Raw genomic sequence first — 16,506 nt, 5'->3', positions numbered from 1 at the left:
CACTGAATCAACTCTCGGGCCCTCAGTTTCCTTTCTTACACTTCCCAGGACCACCTGTTCAGCGGTAGCTCTGCCCGGAATGGGTCCTCCCACATCAGGTGTGCTCACAGGCCCATCTGATAGAGGCAATTCCTCGGCGGGGGTCCCTCTCCCAGCTCACTCTAGTCTACTCAAGCTTACAAAACCACTTCTGTGTTTGGGGACATGTCCTTTAAGAATGTAGGGATGTCAGCAGCATGTTTGCGTTTGCCAAGACTGGAACAAACAGAGCTCAGCCCGGGCCCTCGGTGAGGAGGACACACAGGTTGATGAACCGTTTCACCCTCTTCATTCCTCACTAGCCACTGAAAGGGTTGCCCTTCCTCTGGAATAAGCAAGCTGCCAGCCACACTCAGACAAGAAACACTAATCCAACTCTGGGCCACACACAAGAGGAAGCCATGAAGTAAGCAGGCACCTTGCTGAGAAGGGCCCAGCAGAAAGAAAGATGAACTTGTGTGTGTGTGTGAAAATGACTAAGTCATTATATAAATGCGTAAAACTTTCGAACCAAAAATATTAAGTCAAATTTTTTTATTTTTTAAATTAAAGCTCTTTTTAAAGATTTGTTCGTTTTGTTTTTGTTTTTTCAAGACAAGGTTTCTCTGTAGTTTTGCAACCTGTCCTAGAACTCATGCTGTAGACCAGGCTGGCCTTGCACTCACAGAGATCCGCCTGTCTCTGCCTCCCGAGTGCTGGGATTAAAGGCGTGTGCCATCACTGCCCGACAAGATTTACTTATTTTTATTTTATATGTTTGAGTGCTTTTCCTGCATGTATGTCTGGATACCAGGTGTGTGTCTGGTGCCTGCGGAAGCCAGAGGCATTAGGTCTCCTGGAACTAGAGTTACAGATAGCTGTAAGCAACATTATGGGTACTGGGAATTGAACCTGGGTCCTCTAGAAAAGCAACCAGTGCTTTAACTATCTCTCCAGCCCCAAGGAGGGAAATTTTTTTTTTGAAATTTTATTTTCATTTTACATGTATGAATGTTTGCCTGATGGTATGTTTGTGCACCATGTGCATGCAGTGCCAGAGGAGGCCAGAAGAGGGCGTCAGATCCCCTGGCACTGGAGTTTATGACATGAGGATTCCATGTGGGTGCTGGGCATTGAAGCCCACTCCTCTAGAAGAGCAGCTAGTGCTCTTAACCATTGAGGCATCTCTCCAGTCCCACAAAGAAAAAGTTTTGAGAATATAAAAACTCGAGGGCAGGAGATGCTTCAGGAAGCTGGCCACCCTCAAGTGGGTATAGCCACAACACTTGGTAATTCTCACAAGGAATCCAGGGGCCGGCCATTCCTGCTAGAAAACTACTGAACGGGAGTATATTGGCAGCAAAAAGACATTTTTCAAAGTACAGATTCCAGCTTAAACTTTATTTGTATACAAAAATATATTATAATGGGAAAAGCTTATTATTGTCTCCAACTATATATAAGTAATTACAAATATTTCCATAAACGCATTTTAAATTATAGAAGAGTTATGTTTAAGGAGTAAAAACACATTAGACAGATCATCTGCTGAAACATGCTGCAGGCAGGTAAACAAAGTCAGTTTCGCTGTCTGAGTTGCCCAAAGATGGGCAGGATGGCAATTGTTAGGGTGAACCAAGAACAGCCTGATGACGTGTGAGCCTCGGCTCCGTCCCCTCCTGCAGCTGATTCTAGTAGCTGATTTTGCCAGGTGCTTGGAGCCTTCGGGAGTCTCACTCTTGTGGCCTAAGGACCCTGGACTCCTTGCTTCACATACCTGAAGAGAAGATATAGGGTTAGTTAACCCTGCCAGACGCTCACAATCCCCCTGCTTAACCACATCACATGGGCTCAGACGGGCATCAAAAGCAGCGTTAATGGCAGGTTTCCCGTGCAACATACGTCTGACTAACTGGAACGGCTAGGAGGCCAACTGCGTAAAGTAGACAGGACCTAATACAAATTGTGCTGCAATTAGAATAATCTCTGTCAAAACAGGCCTAGGTCTTCTGATGTCGGGTAGTGCAACGTGGAAGAGAAAGGGGGCATCAATCGAATACAGAGTGGCGGAGTGTTAAAACCCTGGCTATTTTAAGTAGACTTTAATTTTTGAATCTAAATTTTTAGAATTTACCTATCTGGCAGAGTAAAGACATAGAATACTTCTTACCAAAAAATGATCACTTTCACTAAATAATTCAGAAGCAAGAACAAAAAAAATCCTCCAAGTCCCTCATGAGGAGAGATGCTGAGGCCAACAATCCTGCAAGCTGGGACCAAGCCTCCTGACTGCTGCAATATTGTCCTTTTGAAGACGAGCACCCAGAGAGAGCGTGACAGTTCTTTCCTCTAACACCCCCACCCCCACCCCCCACGTGTTGCAATTTTGACCCGATGTCTTCATCTGGGGTCACACGAAATGGGTAACCAACAGTGTAATCCCAAATTAGAAGCACGTATCTGCATATTGAATCTGGGTGGCTGGTGGGTTGGCACGGGCATCCCACACCACTTCTCTTTGGCACTCAATCCTCACAAAAGTCTCACCGGGCCCCTGCATCAAACCCTCAGGTATTATGAAGTGGACAGACCCCTCTGGCTTGCTGGAGGAATGCGTGTGTAACCCATCAGCTTGTTCCTTCTCTCAGAACCGGCAAGCCATCCCCACAGCAAAACTCTCTCCATTTTCTGAACAACGTGCCATTGTCTGCTGCTGAACTGTTTGCACAGTTGGGAAAGCAACTCTGGCTACTCTCCGGCAAGCTTATCCTCCACACCGCTTTCTGAGCCACTGCGGTCCTGTTTCTCCACCTAGAGCAGCTTATGATGTAACTTCCCACCCCTGGGCAGACTGGGAAACATCACAGCGCGTTACCAAAGGTGTGGCTCAGTGTTCCCTGCGCTGTTTTAAACACCATGCGTGTACTCACTTGCTAACGTCCTGTCAAGATCGGCAATGAAGTCTTCGAGCTCTTTCGTGTCGCCTAATTTGGCTGCAAAATTAAAAAAAAAAAAAAAAAAAAAAAAGAGTTCGGTTTCCCTCTCAAACACAGTTGATGGAGGATTACAGTTTCCAGGTTATGGAAACCTGTCTTCTTCAGAGACGTCACGGAACGTACCCTGCATCAGTCCTTAGTGTCTCCCCCACATTTACTTGTGTCTCAGCAGCTGACCCGGAGGACAGCCTCAGGGTTTCTCCTGTAGTCCATGACCACCCTAAGCCACCATCCTCCCCACCTTCCTAACCTGGGAGATGGATCTCTTTGGTGTCTTAAAGCTCTGGGAGACAGGGAGGGGGAGGAAGGCAAATTATTTGCTTGCACTGCTGCTGCAGGACAATACAGCGGCCCTCCAATGTGACCTGAGAGTAATAATATTCATAGTAGTTCACGTCAAGTGGGACAGGGAACGTGGTGGCCCGTCCCAGAGTAGCGCAGAGCTTTCGTCCAGACGTTGCTGTCTCTGCAGCCAGAAGCAGATGCTTTCCTAATGCAGTTTACTTTCTTCTGTATGGTTTGTCATGCCTTCCTTCCTTGAAATGCATTGCTGAATATTTTCCTTAGCAGGGTACAAACGGTTCATTGTTCTTAACTTTCAAGTCCACTCGCCGCGGTGACTTTTTTTTTCCCTGCTGTAATTCCCACCTCTGGAGGATTGGGTAGCAGAGCTGGGCACTATTTAAGTCACTCTCTAGACTATTCTATCCCTGGAGTCCTCAGATCCATTACAGATTGGAGGCTGGACCACAGTCGAATCCCCTGAGGCTGCTAACATTGGTGTCAAGAAGAGAACTTAAAATTATCCCTCTTTCTAGAAAGGGGGAAGTTCTGTTTGAATGCCAGGCAGAGGCAAGTGAGGGGATCAGCATATTTCTTTTCAAGTTGGTTCCATTTTTATTGCATTTTGCAACTCTTTTCAGCAAGCTCAATTTTCCTTGGAGGGGGGAGGTGTCTTTGGTTCTCAAAAGGGAGCCTCTCCAATATAACAGAACATTCAGCTCTCTAGCTGGTGAGACCAAAAACTAGGAGCTAATTCAAGTCTCTTTAAACCAACCCTCTTTGGTCTATTCATATCGAAGCAGAGACAGGGTGGAGGTGCCGTTTTGAGACATGTCCATTTTATTTTATTAAAAACATTCTTTCATTCATTCATTTGGGGTGTGTGTGTGTATATATGTGTGTGTGTGTGTGTGTGTGTGTGTATGAATGAATGAATACATGTGCCCATGTGGACATCAGAGGACATCCACCAAGCAATTCCGAGATCAAACTCAGCTTGTCGGGCTTGACAGCAAGCAGGCTTACCCACTGAGCCATCTCAATGGCCCCAGGTTAGACCATCCTTGTCTCATAAAGACAGCTGCTAAACTGGTCACCCAAAAGCACTAGTGTAAACAGTTAATGAATGAATGAAAGAAAGAAAGAAGGAAAGAAAGAAAGAAAGAAAGAAAGAAAGAAAGAAAGAAAGAAAGAAAGAAAGAAAAGAAAGAAGAAAAAGAAAATAATCTTCTCATTGCTGCAAAGCCAAACTGCTGAGTTCTTATGAAGCCAAGCTAGTCCAGGAGGAAAATGAGAAGCACTCCTCCCCTCTGACACAAGACAGAATCTACACATGGCCCAAATCCCACGAAACAACGCATTCTGTCCCCCAAAAACTATTTATTGTCTTATCTCCTTGCTTTGTGCACCGTGAACGCCTGGTTGGGGATAAACAAAATGGGGCGGGGCAGGGATAGAAGCAGTGGTGGGCTCACCTTTCCGAGGAGCCACAGTGGAAGTCAGCAGGGCTGGAGTGGAGTCCGTGGGAGAATTCAGTTTCTCATCGCTGAAGCTGAAGCTGTCCCTGTACAGCGAGTCTGCACCTTTAAGGAAGGAAGCCATATTCATTAGGAGGTGTGCCTGCTAAACACTTGCCGGTCTAGGTCTACAGTACCCAGCAGTTCAAAGAACCAGACGCTGAAAGAAAACAGACCAGTTTCCGATCTAGAAATGATCTAAAACAGGGCAGTGTGTGTGTGTGTGATTGTGTGTATCCAGGCAAGCGCATTGGCGACCTAGAACTGTGTGATGTGTTAATAGGACCAGATATCGCTCTGCAGGAGTCGACTGGCCAGGTACCAAGCCAAGTCCTGGCTGATAGGACGAGAGCTGGAATACGAAGGAGCTTTGTTGGTAGGGTGCTTATCCAGACGGCATGAAGTGCTGCGTTCAATCCCAGCACCTAGTAAAAGACCAGGAGTTGGACGGACACACTCCCTGGTAGGCAGACTGATAGAGGGGTCATGATCAGATAATAATAAACTCCCCTCAGCCTTCTGACTTGAGACAAAACCCTGGCAGCTTAAAACAAAGACCTGGTAGGCTTGTGTCTCCCACCAACAGACTGGCTCAACAAACTCAAGCCTGGATCAAGAACAGGACTGTTGTGGATCAATCTTTCTTAAAACTGACCAACCCTAAAGTACAGGAGGGAAACTCTGCAGCCTTAAACAAACAAACAAACAAAAAAAATTCAACCCAGCGCCCTCCCCCAAGAGACTAGATCTTTTTGGCCTCTGACAGAGAGTCTTTTTCTCTGTGTGTCTGCTTCATGTGTGTGTGTTCAAACTCCCAGTAACCAGCATGGTTTCAGCTGCTAGTTCTGCATGCTCCTGTGTGCAACGTTTCAGATTTCTCTGCTACTCCTGCCGCACTCAAGAGTTTTTCCTGCCCTTTAATTCTTTAACTGACAGAGAAATCGAAACTTCACCAACACCCTGGCACTGTGTCAGTGGTACACCGGTCAGCGGCAAACTAGTGATGCCAGCACTCTGGAGGTAGAAACAAGAGGATCAGAAATTCAAGTCATCCTCAGCTACATACTGAGTAAAATACACGAGACTCTGTCTTCAAAAGAGAAAAAAAAGGAGGGGAACAGATGGAGTGGGCAGGCAATAAAAAGATGGCTTATCAGTTAAGAACTAGCTGCTTTTGCCAGAGGACATGGGTTCAATTCCTAGCACCCACTTAGCAGCTTACAACACTCTGTAACTACAATTCTGGAGTCTACTGCCCCTTTCTGGCCTCCTTGGGCACTCGGCACACAAGTGGTACACAGACATGCATACAGGCAAAACACCCATACACATAAAAAAAATGTAAACACGCCGGGCGGTGGTGGCGCACGCCTTTAATCCCAGCACTTGGGAGGCAGAGGCAGGCGGATCTCTGGGAGTTCGAGGCCAGCCTGGTCTACAAAGGGAGTTCCAGGACAGGCTCCAAAGCTACAGAGAAACCCTGTCTCAAAAAAAAAATAATAATTTAAACACTCAAAATGCAGTATTATTTCTCATGAAAGGTGTCCTCTTCCTTCTAAACACCTTTCAAACATAAGCACAACATTGGGCCCCAAGTCTAATAATTTCCCTCCCTGAGTCTGGGTCATATAGTTACCCACTCTTGTCCCTGACACACTGAAGTCAAGAACAAAGATTGTTTTTGTTCCTGGCTGTTCATCTGTCACAATCAAGGGACTTCACAGTTCCTTCTATTCTTATGCCCCAAATGTCAAAGCAGCAGCAGGCAAAGTTCCAGTCAGGCCAGACTGCACCAGGGCCAGGAACGGCTTAGCTGCTGCCTGCTTAAGGGTGCTTATAGGGTCTTATTCTGGTCCTCAGTTTACCCATCAGTAAGATGGAAAGGTAGACAATCTTTCCAGTCCCTCCAGTCCTGAGATCCTAAATCCTGACAAAGAGGAGGAAGTCAGCGCGGCTCTGAGGAGGTAGTGGAGTCTCAGAGACACAGGAGGTTAACGGAAGCAGGATGTGGCCCCAGAGGTGGTGGCAAGGGAGGAAGCTGCTTCTCTGGTTAGAAACGGAAAGTCAAGCCACTCAGCGGCAGCAGGAGCTCTGGGAAGGCTCTTCAGGTGAGCAGCCGAATAACAAGGGCCTGGCCAGGTCCCTGCTCCCCCTGGAGGCTCCTGTCCTTCAAGCCATTTCTCTCTAGTTCAGGGAGAGGCAACACTTTAGTTCTGTTAACTCAAAATGAACTTGTCTAAATTATTTTTTAATGTGCTCAGAATAAAAGAAAAAAAGGTCTCTGAAAGAAGTTTCCTATAGTCATATGAGAACTGAGCCTATCCCTAAAAGGCTGCCACACCCCCTCAGGTGGTCTTGTTTGACCGTGCCCTTTGCCTTCTGACCAGAAGGACCCAAGGGCCCTCTTGGCCTCTATACCCACCTAACCCACTTCTCTAAACACGCCCAGCAGAACCTCATGAGCAACCACTATGATCTTTTCTTCCTTCAAGAGTTCTAGCCCAGATCACCTTAAAGGACCACAGTCATTTTTCAGGCCTTCGACGAAGGAACCACACCAAGGTCCTCAACACTGAATCTTAGACCCATACACACTATCCAAAAATACCATCACTAGCTCCCACCTCTGGAATGCAGGTCCTTGACATGTGTGACTAACTATGTTCCGGGAACACCAAGAACACTGTTGACCATTCCCCCTATGACTGTCCTGAGAAGTCTTGTGATGAAGTCACAGTTCTGTCCCCAGCCCTACTTCCCCAGTATACTAGACAGCTGGACACTTCGTGGCCCTCCTATTAATATCTTAGGACGTTAGAACTCTCTAGTACATGAGTTGGAAGCCCTTCTGTTTTTTTTTTTTTTTCAGCTGTTTATGCCTGCAGAACAGCGGTTGCGGTAGCAGTCCCTGGCACACGGGAAGGCACTCTGTTTAGATCCCTGGATGAGCATCACTTTATCACTGTCAATAACCAGGGGATCACACAGATACAGATGAAGAAACATGAGGGGAAGACAGAATCATCTTTGGGACTTAGGCCAAAGCCCCTGTCACAGTATCCTTGTCTCTGAAAGAGACCCAAGAACATCGTCCCATCCTGGGATCAGAGTTCCCTCTGTGAGACTCTCTAGTTCACCCCCTCCCTGCTTTCTATCTCTCAGAACAGCTGGCACTTGAGGGCCACTCTCAATGCCACACCTGTTTTCACCCTGCCCCGCATACGCCACGGTCCTTCCCCCTAGCTTTGAACTTCATCTCTGTTTCAAGTCCCTGAAGTTCTGCCTCTGTGGAACGGGTGGGGAGCAGAGGCTACGTGAAAGGCAACAGCAACCTAAGCCTTCTTCTGTCTGCGATACCTGTGGCTTCCGAATGGTCTGATCTTCAAGTCAAATGGAGAAGAGCGTGTTCAGAAAGGAAGGCATTATTGCTGAGAAGAAAACAACCAAGATACCAAGGCTGGCTTCCCGCCATTTTCAGATTGTAACAGTTTTTTTTTTTTAAGTTTCTCTTCAGAAGTGACCAAGAATAAACCCACAACACAGATACCCAAACGCTAAATTTCTTTACCTGCTATTTCCCCACACAGGTTCTTATCAAGAGCCTGTCTGAAGGGAATCTCATGCTAGAGGTTGTGGCAGATGAGTAGGTAAGCAAGGCTCAAGCTCCTGTTCTGGACACTCCCTTAGAACTCTAGTTCTTGGGAAAATAATATTTAGCCAGTCTGATAAAATGCCAGTAGTGTGTCTCTGGCTGATAGCACGTATGTGTACGGCTACTCCACCCTGCCATCTGGTATTAGGTTCTCCAAACCTAATTGTTATGATGACTTGAGGAACCTTAAAACATCTATTTCAGACTGCTTTGAAGCCCTATCTCACTGGTATCCAATCCCCATTCCAAATGTCCTTTAAAGTCCTGGTCTATTTAATGCATTAAAGTCTCAGATCTGGGGATGAGTGTCCCAAGGGACCATCAAAAGAAATAAAAGTGTATTACATACACAACCCCATAAGTTTAGGTATACCTATCAAACATAAGAAACTTATAACACAAACAGAAGTTTTGTTTAAAAGAAAGACATATATATGCATATATGCACATATATACACACACATATATGTATCTTTTTTATTTTAATTTGGGGGTTGGGAGAAAGGTAATTTAGGGTTAAAACTGCCATGTGCTACTCCAGAGAAAAGTAAAACCACAGACAGAGAGCCTTGCCCAAGGCCTGGCAAATATAGATCCTTCCCACACATCTGCAACAGACAACTATAGTAATTACCAGGAAAAGGAAAGTACCAGGTCTATGGCACTGTCCCCTAGGGAATGGCAGGAATGAGGGTCTTTCTTCTCCAAACCTAACTTCTGACAGTCAGCTTCAGTGAAGTGTGGTACAGTGGAAAAGACTCCTAGCTCTCAGTTTGATCACTGTGGGGGTCTGAAGTCAGCCTGGTCTACAAAGTGAGTTCCAGGCCAGCCAGGGGTACAGTAAGACCTTGTTTTGAAAGACTCTAATAAGTCTTTCAAAAGACATATATATATATATATATACCTATATAATATATGTATATACACATATATATTATTCTAAAAACAAAACCTAACTAAAGATGTTCAATTTCTATAGCACCTCAAAGGGCCAAGCCTAAAAACCACTTTCCTAGCTCCCTTGCCTTGCTCTTTTACTGAGAAACTTAGGATTATTCCCAATAAAGTGCTATTGGAAAGGCACAGCCCCCTTTTAAACCCATTTTCACTTATTGCTGATGTGAATGTATGTGTCGTGCACGTGAGCATAGGTGGGGTCTTCAAGGCCAGAGGTCTCAGATCCCCCTGGAACCGGAGTTCCTGGCAGTGGTTACCTGTTCAGCATGGGCGCTGGGAATCCAACTCCAGTCCTCTTAAAAAGCAGTACCTATTTCTAACCCCTGTACCTTCTCTGCAGTCCTGCAACCTAATTTTTGTTTGTTAGTTTTTCGAGACAGAGTTTCTGTGTGTAGCTTTGGAGCCTGTCCTGGAGCTTGCTCTGTAGACCAGGCTGGTCTCGAACTCACAAAGATACACCTGCACAACCTGATTTTTTTTAGTGAGAAAAAAAGATGTTTTTAAAAAATCAGGAATATGCATCACCTATGTCCACTGACCTTTGGTCCCGAAAGCCTTGAAAAGGACCTGCAATGCCATGTATGAAAAGACACAGGATCTGAGCACAATGGAGCGCCAGGATACTCCCACGCTCTGGTTCACATTCTAACCAACCATCTGTGATGACAGAGCAAGGCCGTAGATGGTCAGCCTGTATTCCATTATTTTATCAAAGAAATTAATGAAGATAAAAGTGCCTAAATTGTAGGACTGAGGTAAAGATTATGTGTGATAACATTCAAAGAATAGCAAGAGGTGACCGATAACAAGAGCCAACAAGTTATGAGGCTAACAACCCTAGTGAGGGCTTGGTAAAAGTAAGCTGCTGCTGCGGCCACCATTATAAACCTGGCTGCCCTCTCTAGAGAGTTAAGTTCCAGGGGTCTGCACCTCTCCTAGGCATTCTCTTCCTCCAAACAGACAAAGGAGTGTAACAAATGTCCCTGCTCCAACAAACAAAGGAGTGTAACAAATGCCCCCACTCCATTCCTGGAGACAATTAAGACATATGCATTATGTATCCTTAAGAAAGCATTATTTAGATACACGCAAATCCCACCATGACTGTTTCTGAGCATTCACAGGGGGAACAAACCATGCTTACAGCAAAGATCAGGGTCATCACTCTTTCTCCGGCCCTTCCCACCGCTTCTCCAACCACCACACTACAGGCTTAAGATTAACAACAAAAGCAGAAAGTGAAAAACACAGAGATATACCCTAAGGAAAACAACCAGTTCTATCAACTATCTCCCAAACTGCTAAAAAACATCTCTAGCGCAGTCTCTTCTAAGACTCCTAAAAACGCCTCCTAGATCTGAGATCCCTCCTGGCAGAACTTGTAGATGCTGTCTGCCATAACTGCACAAGGTCAAACCCTAATCCAGCAGGAGGCTCTGGTATAGTAAGGAGTTGTCCTTGACCACAGAGCAGTAGTGACAGACCCAGCCTTCTCCTCTGTGGGGAAGAGAATTTCCACATGATGAATAACTTGGACATCATCCCAATGGATGGAGATATATTCAAGTTACGCCACAGGTATTGAGACAGATTTCCAAGGCAAGACTTGGCTTGGAATGCTGGGAAGGCAGTTCATTAGCATCAAAGAGTAAAAGTTTTTTTTTGTTGTTTTTTTTTTTGTTTGTTTTTGTTTTTGTTTTTCAAGACAGGGTTTCTCTGTAGCTTTGGAGCCTGTCCTGGAACTCCCTTTGTAGACCAGGCTGGTCTCGAACTCACAGAGATCCGCCTGCCTCTGCCTCCCAAGTGCTGGAATTAAAGGCGTGCGCCACCACCGCCCTGCTCAAAGAGTAAAAGTTGTAAACAGAAAGAAACTGCTCACCCACCCCCTCTCCATCCCCCTTCACCTCCTCCATCACCCCATGCTCTGTGCAGGCTGCAAGGGAAAATCAAACTAGAGCTCAGGTTTCTGACTCTAACCCTGACCAGGATTGTCAACCATTATCCCTTCCCAGGAGGATAACTCAGATCTCACACTGATCTTCGCCGGGTCACAAGGAAGAAGTCTCTAGATTTCAAAACAACATCAGGCCTTTGACTCCCAGGATCCGGGACAGCACAGCTAAGATGTCTTTGTCTGCAACCCGGCTAGGAAGTAAGTGCTCTTGAACAAACAGAATGTAAAATTCACACTGAAAAACAGCGAGTAAGCTAGGGCTTGGAAAACAATTACGTAACAAAAAAAAACGTCTCCAAATTCGCTGCTTGACACCTGCGCAGATATCCGGGATCTTGTAGGTCACTTGAGTTATTGAACTCCCCGCCCCCTCACACACACACACACACACACACTTTCTACCAAAGTTATTAGGACAGAGGCACTGTGGAAAAGGATACCAGGATGAACCTCTCTCTTCTGGCAACCATGAGGGGGAGGTGTGGGGAGCTGCCTGAAACCCAGTACTTGAACTAAGCAGCCCCGGGGAGGGTGGTTTCAAAACTGCCTGGGGTGGTGAAAGAACCCGAGAGCTCAGAAGAAAGGGAATGAAGCTATTTCAAAAATTCCAAAAACAGCAGCTTATGAAATCATTTTGGTTTCACAAATGTTTCATTATTGTGCTCGCCCGTGTCCCCAAGTCCCCCAACACCCATTCTGGAAAAGAAGAGAGGGCGCTGTTTGGTTTAGCGTTGACCTTGCGTGCAAGTAGCCCTAGGTCTGGACCCTCAGGACTGCCAACGCTGAACGTGCTGGCACGCCTCTGTGATCCCAGCACCTGAAGCCCAAGGAAGGAGGATCAGAAGTTCAAGGCATTCTCAGCTAGGTCTCCTTGGGAGTGATCTCAGTAAAGTTTAAAAAATAATAATAATAAAGAGCAGGGAGCAAAGCGGGAAACTGCTGGAAGACCCGGCCCGGGTCCCAGGAGCTCTTGCTGACTTTAGAAACAATCAGGCCTCATGACAGACACCTGCCATGACAGGTAGACCCACACAAGTCCATCAGGAGTCATGTCCCGTCCCGCCCCCCGCCCACCCCCCCGATTGCCATCATGTCCCCACCTGGACGTAAATCTCAAGAGCCGGTGGACAGCCTCGGGTCTGAGTTTCCTGGACACCGTGAATCAGTTTACGGATACCCCAGCTGATGCTAGAGCCCTAAGAAGCCGGAGACCTGGGGTCACTGGCTTCAACAGGGCCTCACTTACTCTCCGAGTCGCTGAAGCCGCTGCTGTCACTGACGCTGGCGCTGCTGCGCCTCTTCATGCGCTCCAGGTGCTCCTCATAGTGGAAGTGGCGGGCATGGAAGGGCGATGCGAAGTCCGCCAGCACGGCGTCGAACTCGCACAGCACGTCCGTCAGGTCTGCAGCGGCCGCTGAATCCATTGCCGGGGCTGGGGGCGGGCACAGAGCGCTCAATGAACGGCAGCGTGGGTAGGGGTGACTTCCCCTGCCCGGGAGGATCTGGAGAGACGGTCACCGGACTAGGACGGCTAAGTTCACTCTGCATTTGCCAGTGAAAGCCGCGCAGCTACTTTGTAACCGCTCAACCACCCTCCAAAGCGCCTGCCACCAGATCCAGACGAGCTGCAGCCTCCGTGGGTGGAAAGCCATTAAGTCACCTAGACCACCCCACGCGCTTTCCTACTTATGCCCACGCTCACTCCCTGGAGCGAGTGGCGGCGGGAAGTCGGAGTCAACAAGCACCCGTTACGTGTCAGGCTCAGATCCTTGTCCCGCGTGGGAAACCAAACTGAACTGACTCCGGCCGTGCGACCCGGGGATGGCGTGCCGGGGTAATGGAGGACGAAGGGTGGTCCATGGAAATGGACTATCGCGACCCCTGATCTCTCACCCCCACCTGCAGGCTCAGGGTCTCAGAGTCCCGGGACTCGGGGTGTTGCTTGTCGTGGACGGAGTCCCTGACTTCGATCCCTGGGCGCAGAGATGGAGGGGACACGCTCAACCCGGCACTTACCTGCGGCCGAAGCCGCCGCAGGGCTGCGCTGAATCGAGGGCGGCTTCATGGAGAGGTCGCTCGCCTACACGCGTGTCAGAGATGTCGCGAGGTGCTGGCCCTGGTGGCGGCCGCCTTGCACTGCAGTCCACTCGGGTGACCGGCAGAGCGCTCGCTCCTCGCTTGCGCCGCCACCCGCCCGCTTCACCGTCTTATAGCCTCGGGCGGGGGCGGGGCGAGGCGGGGCCGCCGAGTGTGTCCCAGACGACCTAGGGGACGTCCCTGTCCGCCCCATCCCCTATCCCGGCACCGCCCTCGCCACGCGCCCGCCGGCCTAGAACCGCAGTGACGACTTGTGTCGCCGGAGCCCGGGTTACCGCCCCAAATATTTACCCGCCGCTTTCCCCCGCCACCCTGACAACCCGACCCACGGATGTGTCTATGTCGACCTATGGGTGAGTTCCTCAAGAGTTTATCCTGCTTCCCGCCGTCTGTCAGAGCCTCCTTGAGCCTCCGTTTCCTCATCTGTGAAATGGAACTGCAAATGCAGAGCCTCCTTGCTTGTTACAAAAGTAAAGAAACCGAGGGCCTCAGTAGGTTGTACGAGGGCAGAGTTCCCCCACCCGATTTTCCAAAAGAATTTACAAGATTGTGTGTGGACAGAGTGGACAGCTGGGGTCTTCAGTTGAGGTGATCTTAGAACTTAGGGTCCTGAGCTTCTGGAAGAAAGCACCTCATGGAAGAATGCATTCTGTACTGAGTCCCCCATGACTAGCCATCCATCCATGCCTAGTATGGCCCAGTTTAATTCCTGACTCAGACCGTGTGTTGGCAAACAGGGTGACCAATTGCTCTTTGCAACAGACAGCTGTTTAAAAATTAAGAGGCCTGTGCCTGCAGTTCCAGACCTCAGGATGCTGGAAGGGAGGGCTGAGGGAAGAGAATGGAGATTATGAGGACTGCAATGTGTGGCCTACACAGCATAATGCTGTCTGCAAAGTGCTTACTGTGCAAACATAAAGACCCGAGTTCAAACTCCAAAGCCTACGTTAAAATTTTAAAAGGCAGTGGTGGCGTATGCCTTTAACCCCAGCACTCGGGAGGCAGAGGCAGGTGGGTCTCTATGAGTTCAAGGCTAGCCTGATCTACCCAGCAAGTTCCAGGACAACCAGTGATACACAGAGAAACCCTGTCTCAAAAAATATAATAATAATAAATAATAATAATAATAATAAAGCCTGGATGCCACCCCCACCCATTTGTAATTCCAGCCTGAGAGGCAGAGGCTGGAAGATCTCTGAAGCTCCCCCACTTAGCCCAACCTGAGAACTCCAGACTAATGAAAAGCCCTATCTTTTTTTTTTTTTCAAGACGGGGTTTCTCTGTGTAACTTTTGACTGTCTGGAAACTCTCTTGTAGACCAGGCTAGCCTTGAACTCACAGAGATTCTCCTGCCTTTGCCTCCCTAGTGTCCAGTTTGGCTTTTAAGACAGAGTTTTTTCCCCGGGCAATGGTGGCTCACGCTGTTAATTTCAGCACTTGGGAAGAAAAGGCAGTTGAATCTCTGAGTTCAAGGCTAGCCTGGTCTACAAGAGAGAGTTTTCAGACAGCCAAAAGTTACACAGAGAAACCCTGTTTCAAAAAACTAAAAATCAAACAAACAAAAAAAACCAAGATGGGCAGTGCCCAAGCAATCACACTTCAGGACTGACAGGCACAAATACACCTGTGTACATACCTGCACACGCTACACACACACAAACAATACGTTAATTAAATGTAAAGCAAGGAGTTGGTGGCTGCTGGGACTATCACTGAGTCATAAAGTGCTTGTCTAGCATGGGTGAGCCCTAGGTTTGAGGTCTCATCCCCAGAACTGCAAATAAACAAATATTTTCATAAATAAATGTAAACCAATTAAAATGGAATAAAACGAACATTTTCGGTCCCTCGGTTGCACTAGGCACTTCCAAGTGATCAGTAGCCTTCATCACAGACTCTTTGGACCGTGTTGGGTGAGGCTGTCCTCCCCTGGTGTCTCCAGTTCTCCCAGGTGTCAGGATATGGCGCGCACCGCGTCTCACCCCCATGGTTGCCCTGTGCGGTTGAATCCCTGTCACTGGTTTGCAGTGTGCAAACTGACACACAGGCCACTAAGTAGCTTGCCTGCCCATCAGTGGGTTAACAGAAGGAAAGCCAGCCTCCTTTTCAAGCCACTCTGAGGTGAGCCACACCCTGCCTCCCTGGAGTAGAGGGAGCTAAGTAGCTGAGGGAGGCACCAAACCCCAGAAACCACAGGCAAGGTACTTCCTTTCACCTGCTCTCCCTACATACCCCACACCCCTTCTCCCCTTCTCTCCCCAGAAGTATCCTTTTTTTTTTCTTTTTGATTTGGCCATGGCACCCACTGTTCAGGCCCTGAGCTAGGAGCTGCAGCCAAAAAGATGCCAATTATAAGTTCATTTGGTACCTGGAGCACTGTTTATTTCTCCATCGCCCAGCTGGTGGGCAATTGGGTTGCTCCCAGCCCATCCCTGTATACATCTCAATGCTTACACGTGCTTCTGCCCGAGTGTTGATCCTGATTTCTTCCCTAGAAGCAGGTAAAGGTTTAAACCCTTAGTCCCCAGAGCCTTCTGGCTGGGCTCCATATCCTATCCTAGGGCCTTTTATGGCCCCCAGCCACCTGACAGCAGTGGCAGAGATAGTGAATGACCTCAGTGTTCAGGTGTTAACTTGTCCCTCAGGACAGGGAGGGAGCTGTATTGTTCATCGCCTCACACTGAGAGTTTCCTAACTTCCAAGAAGTCATTGGTCACTGGACACAATGACCTCAAGAAAAAGACTTGACGTCGCCTTTGATTTGCAATAGAGAAAGGAGGACTTCTCGGTCTGTAAAGACCTGCTCTTCATCCGGACTAGCTGCTCCCTTGATTACTTAGCTGTCCTATAACAAAATATCTGAGTAATCTGTAAACCACAGAAATGTCTTTCTCTCTGTTCTGAAGATTAGGATGCCCAAGACCAAGACCCCACTGCTGTCTGGTAAGGGCTTGCTGTTTCCTTGCGTGATAAAAGGAAGGAAAGAGAACATACTGCCCCCGCCTCAGGCATTTTGATAGTCCCTAATTCCAC

At 47.9% G+C, this 16,506-nt stretch overlaps 1 protein-coding gene across 1 annotated transcript; it reads right to left on the bottom strand.

The window, feature by feature from the left end:
- Positions 1-1,398: 1,398 nt before the first annotated feature.
- Rgcc (regulator of cell cycle) lies at positions 1,399-13,579 on the bottom strand. The gene is made up of 5 exons (XM_057786704.1): positions 13,393-13,579; positions 12,623-12,808; positions 4,772-4,879; positions 2,949-3,011; positions 1,399-1,795 (listed from the first exon to the last, which is right to left on the bottom strand). The coding sequence occupies exons 1-5, from the start codon at positions 13,439-13,441 to the stop codon at positions 1,788-1,790; spliced, it is 414 nt and encodes a 137-aa protein (XP_057642687.1). The 5' UTR covers positions 13,442-13,579; the 3' UTR covers positions 1,399-1,787.
- Between the last annotated feature and the right edge of the window lie 2,927 nt (positions 13,580-16,506).

Source organism: Chionomys nivalis, chromosome 12 (assembly GCF_950005125.1).
Source record: "Chionomys nivalis chromosome 12, mChiNiv1.1, whole genome shotgun sequence".
NCBI classification, from domain to species: domain Eukaryota; kingdom Metazoa; phylum Chordata; class Mammalia; order Rodentia; family Cricetidae; genus Chionomys; species Chionomys nivalis.
Note: the sequence above shows the minus strand (reverse complement) of the source record. Positions and strands in the feature narration are given on the sequence as shown.

Coding starts and splice junctions, on each gene's coding strand:
- Rgcc (XM_057786704.1), bottom strand. CDS start 13,441: ATGAAGCCGCCCTCGATTCAGCGCAGCCCTGCGGCGGCTTCGGCCGCA. Junction 4,880..12,622: donor CGGCTTCAGCGACTCGGAGA/GTAAGTGAGGCC, acceptor CCTTCCTTAAAG/GTGCAGACTCGCTGTACAGG. Junction 3,012..4,771: donor CACTGTGGCTCCTCGGAAAG/GTGAGCCCACCA, acceptor TTAATTTTGCAG/CCAAATTAGGCGACACGAAA.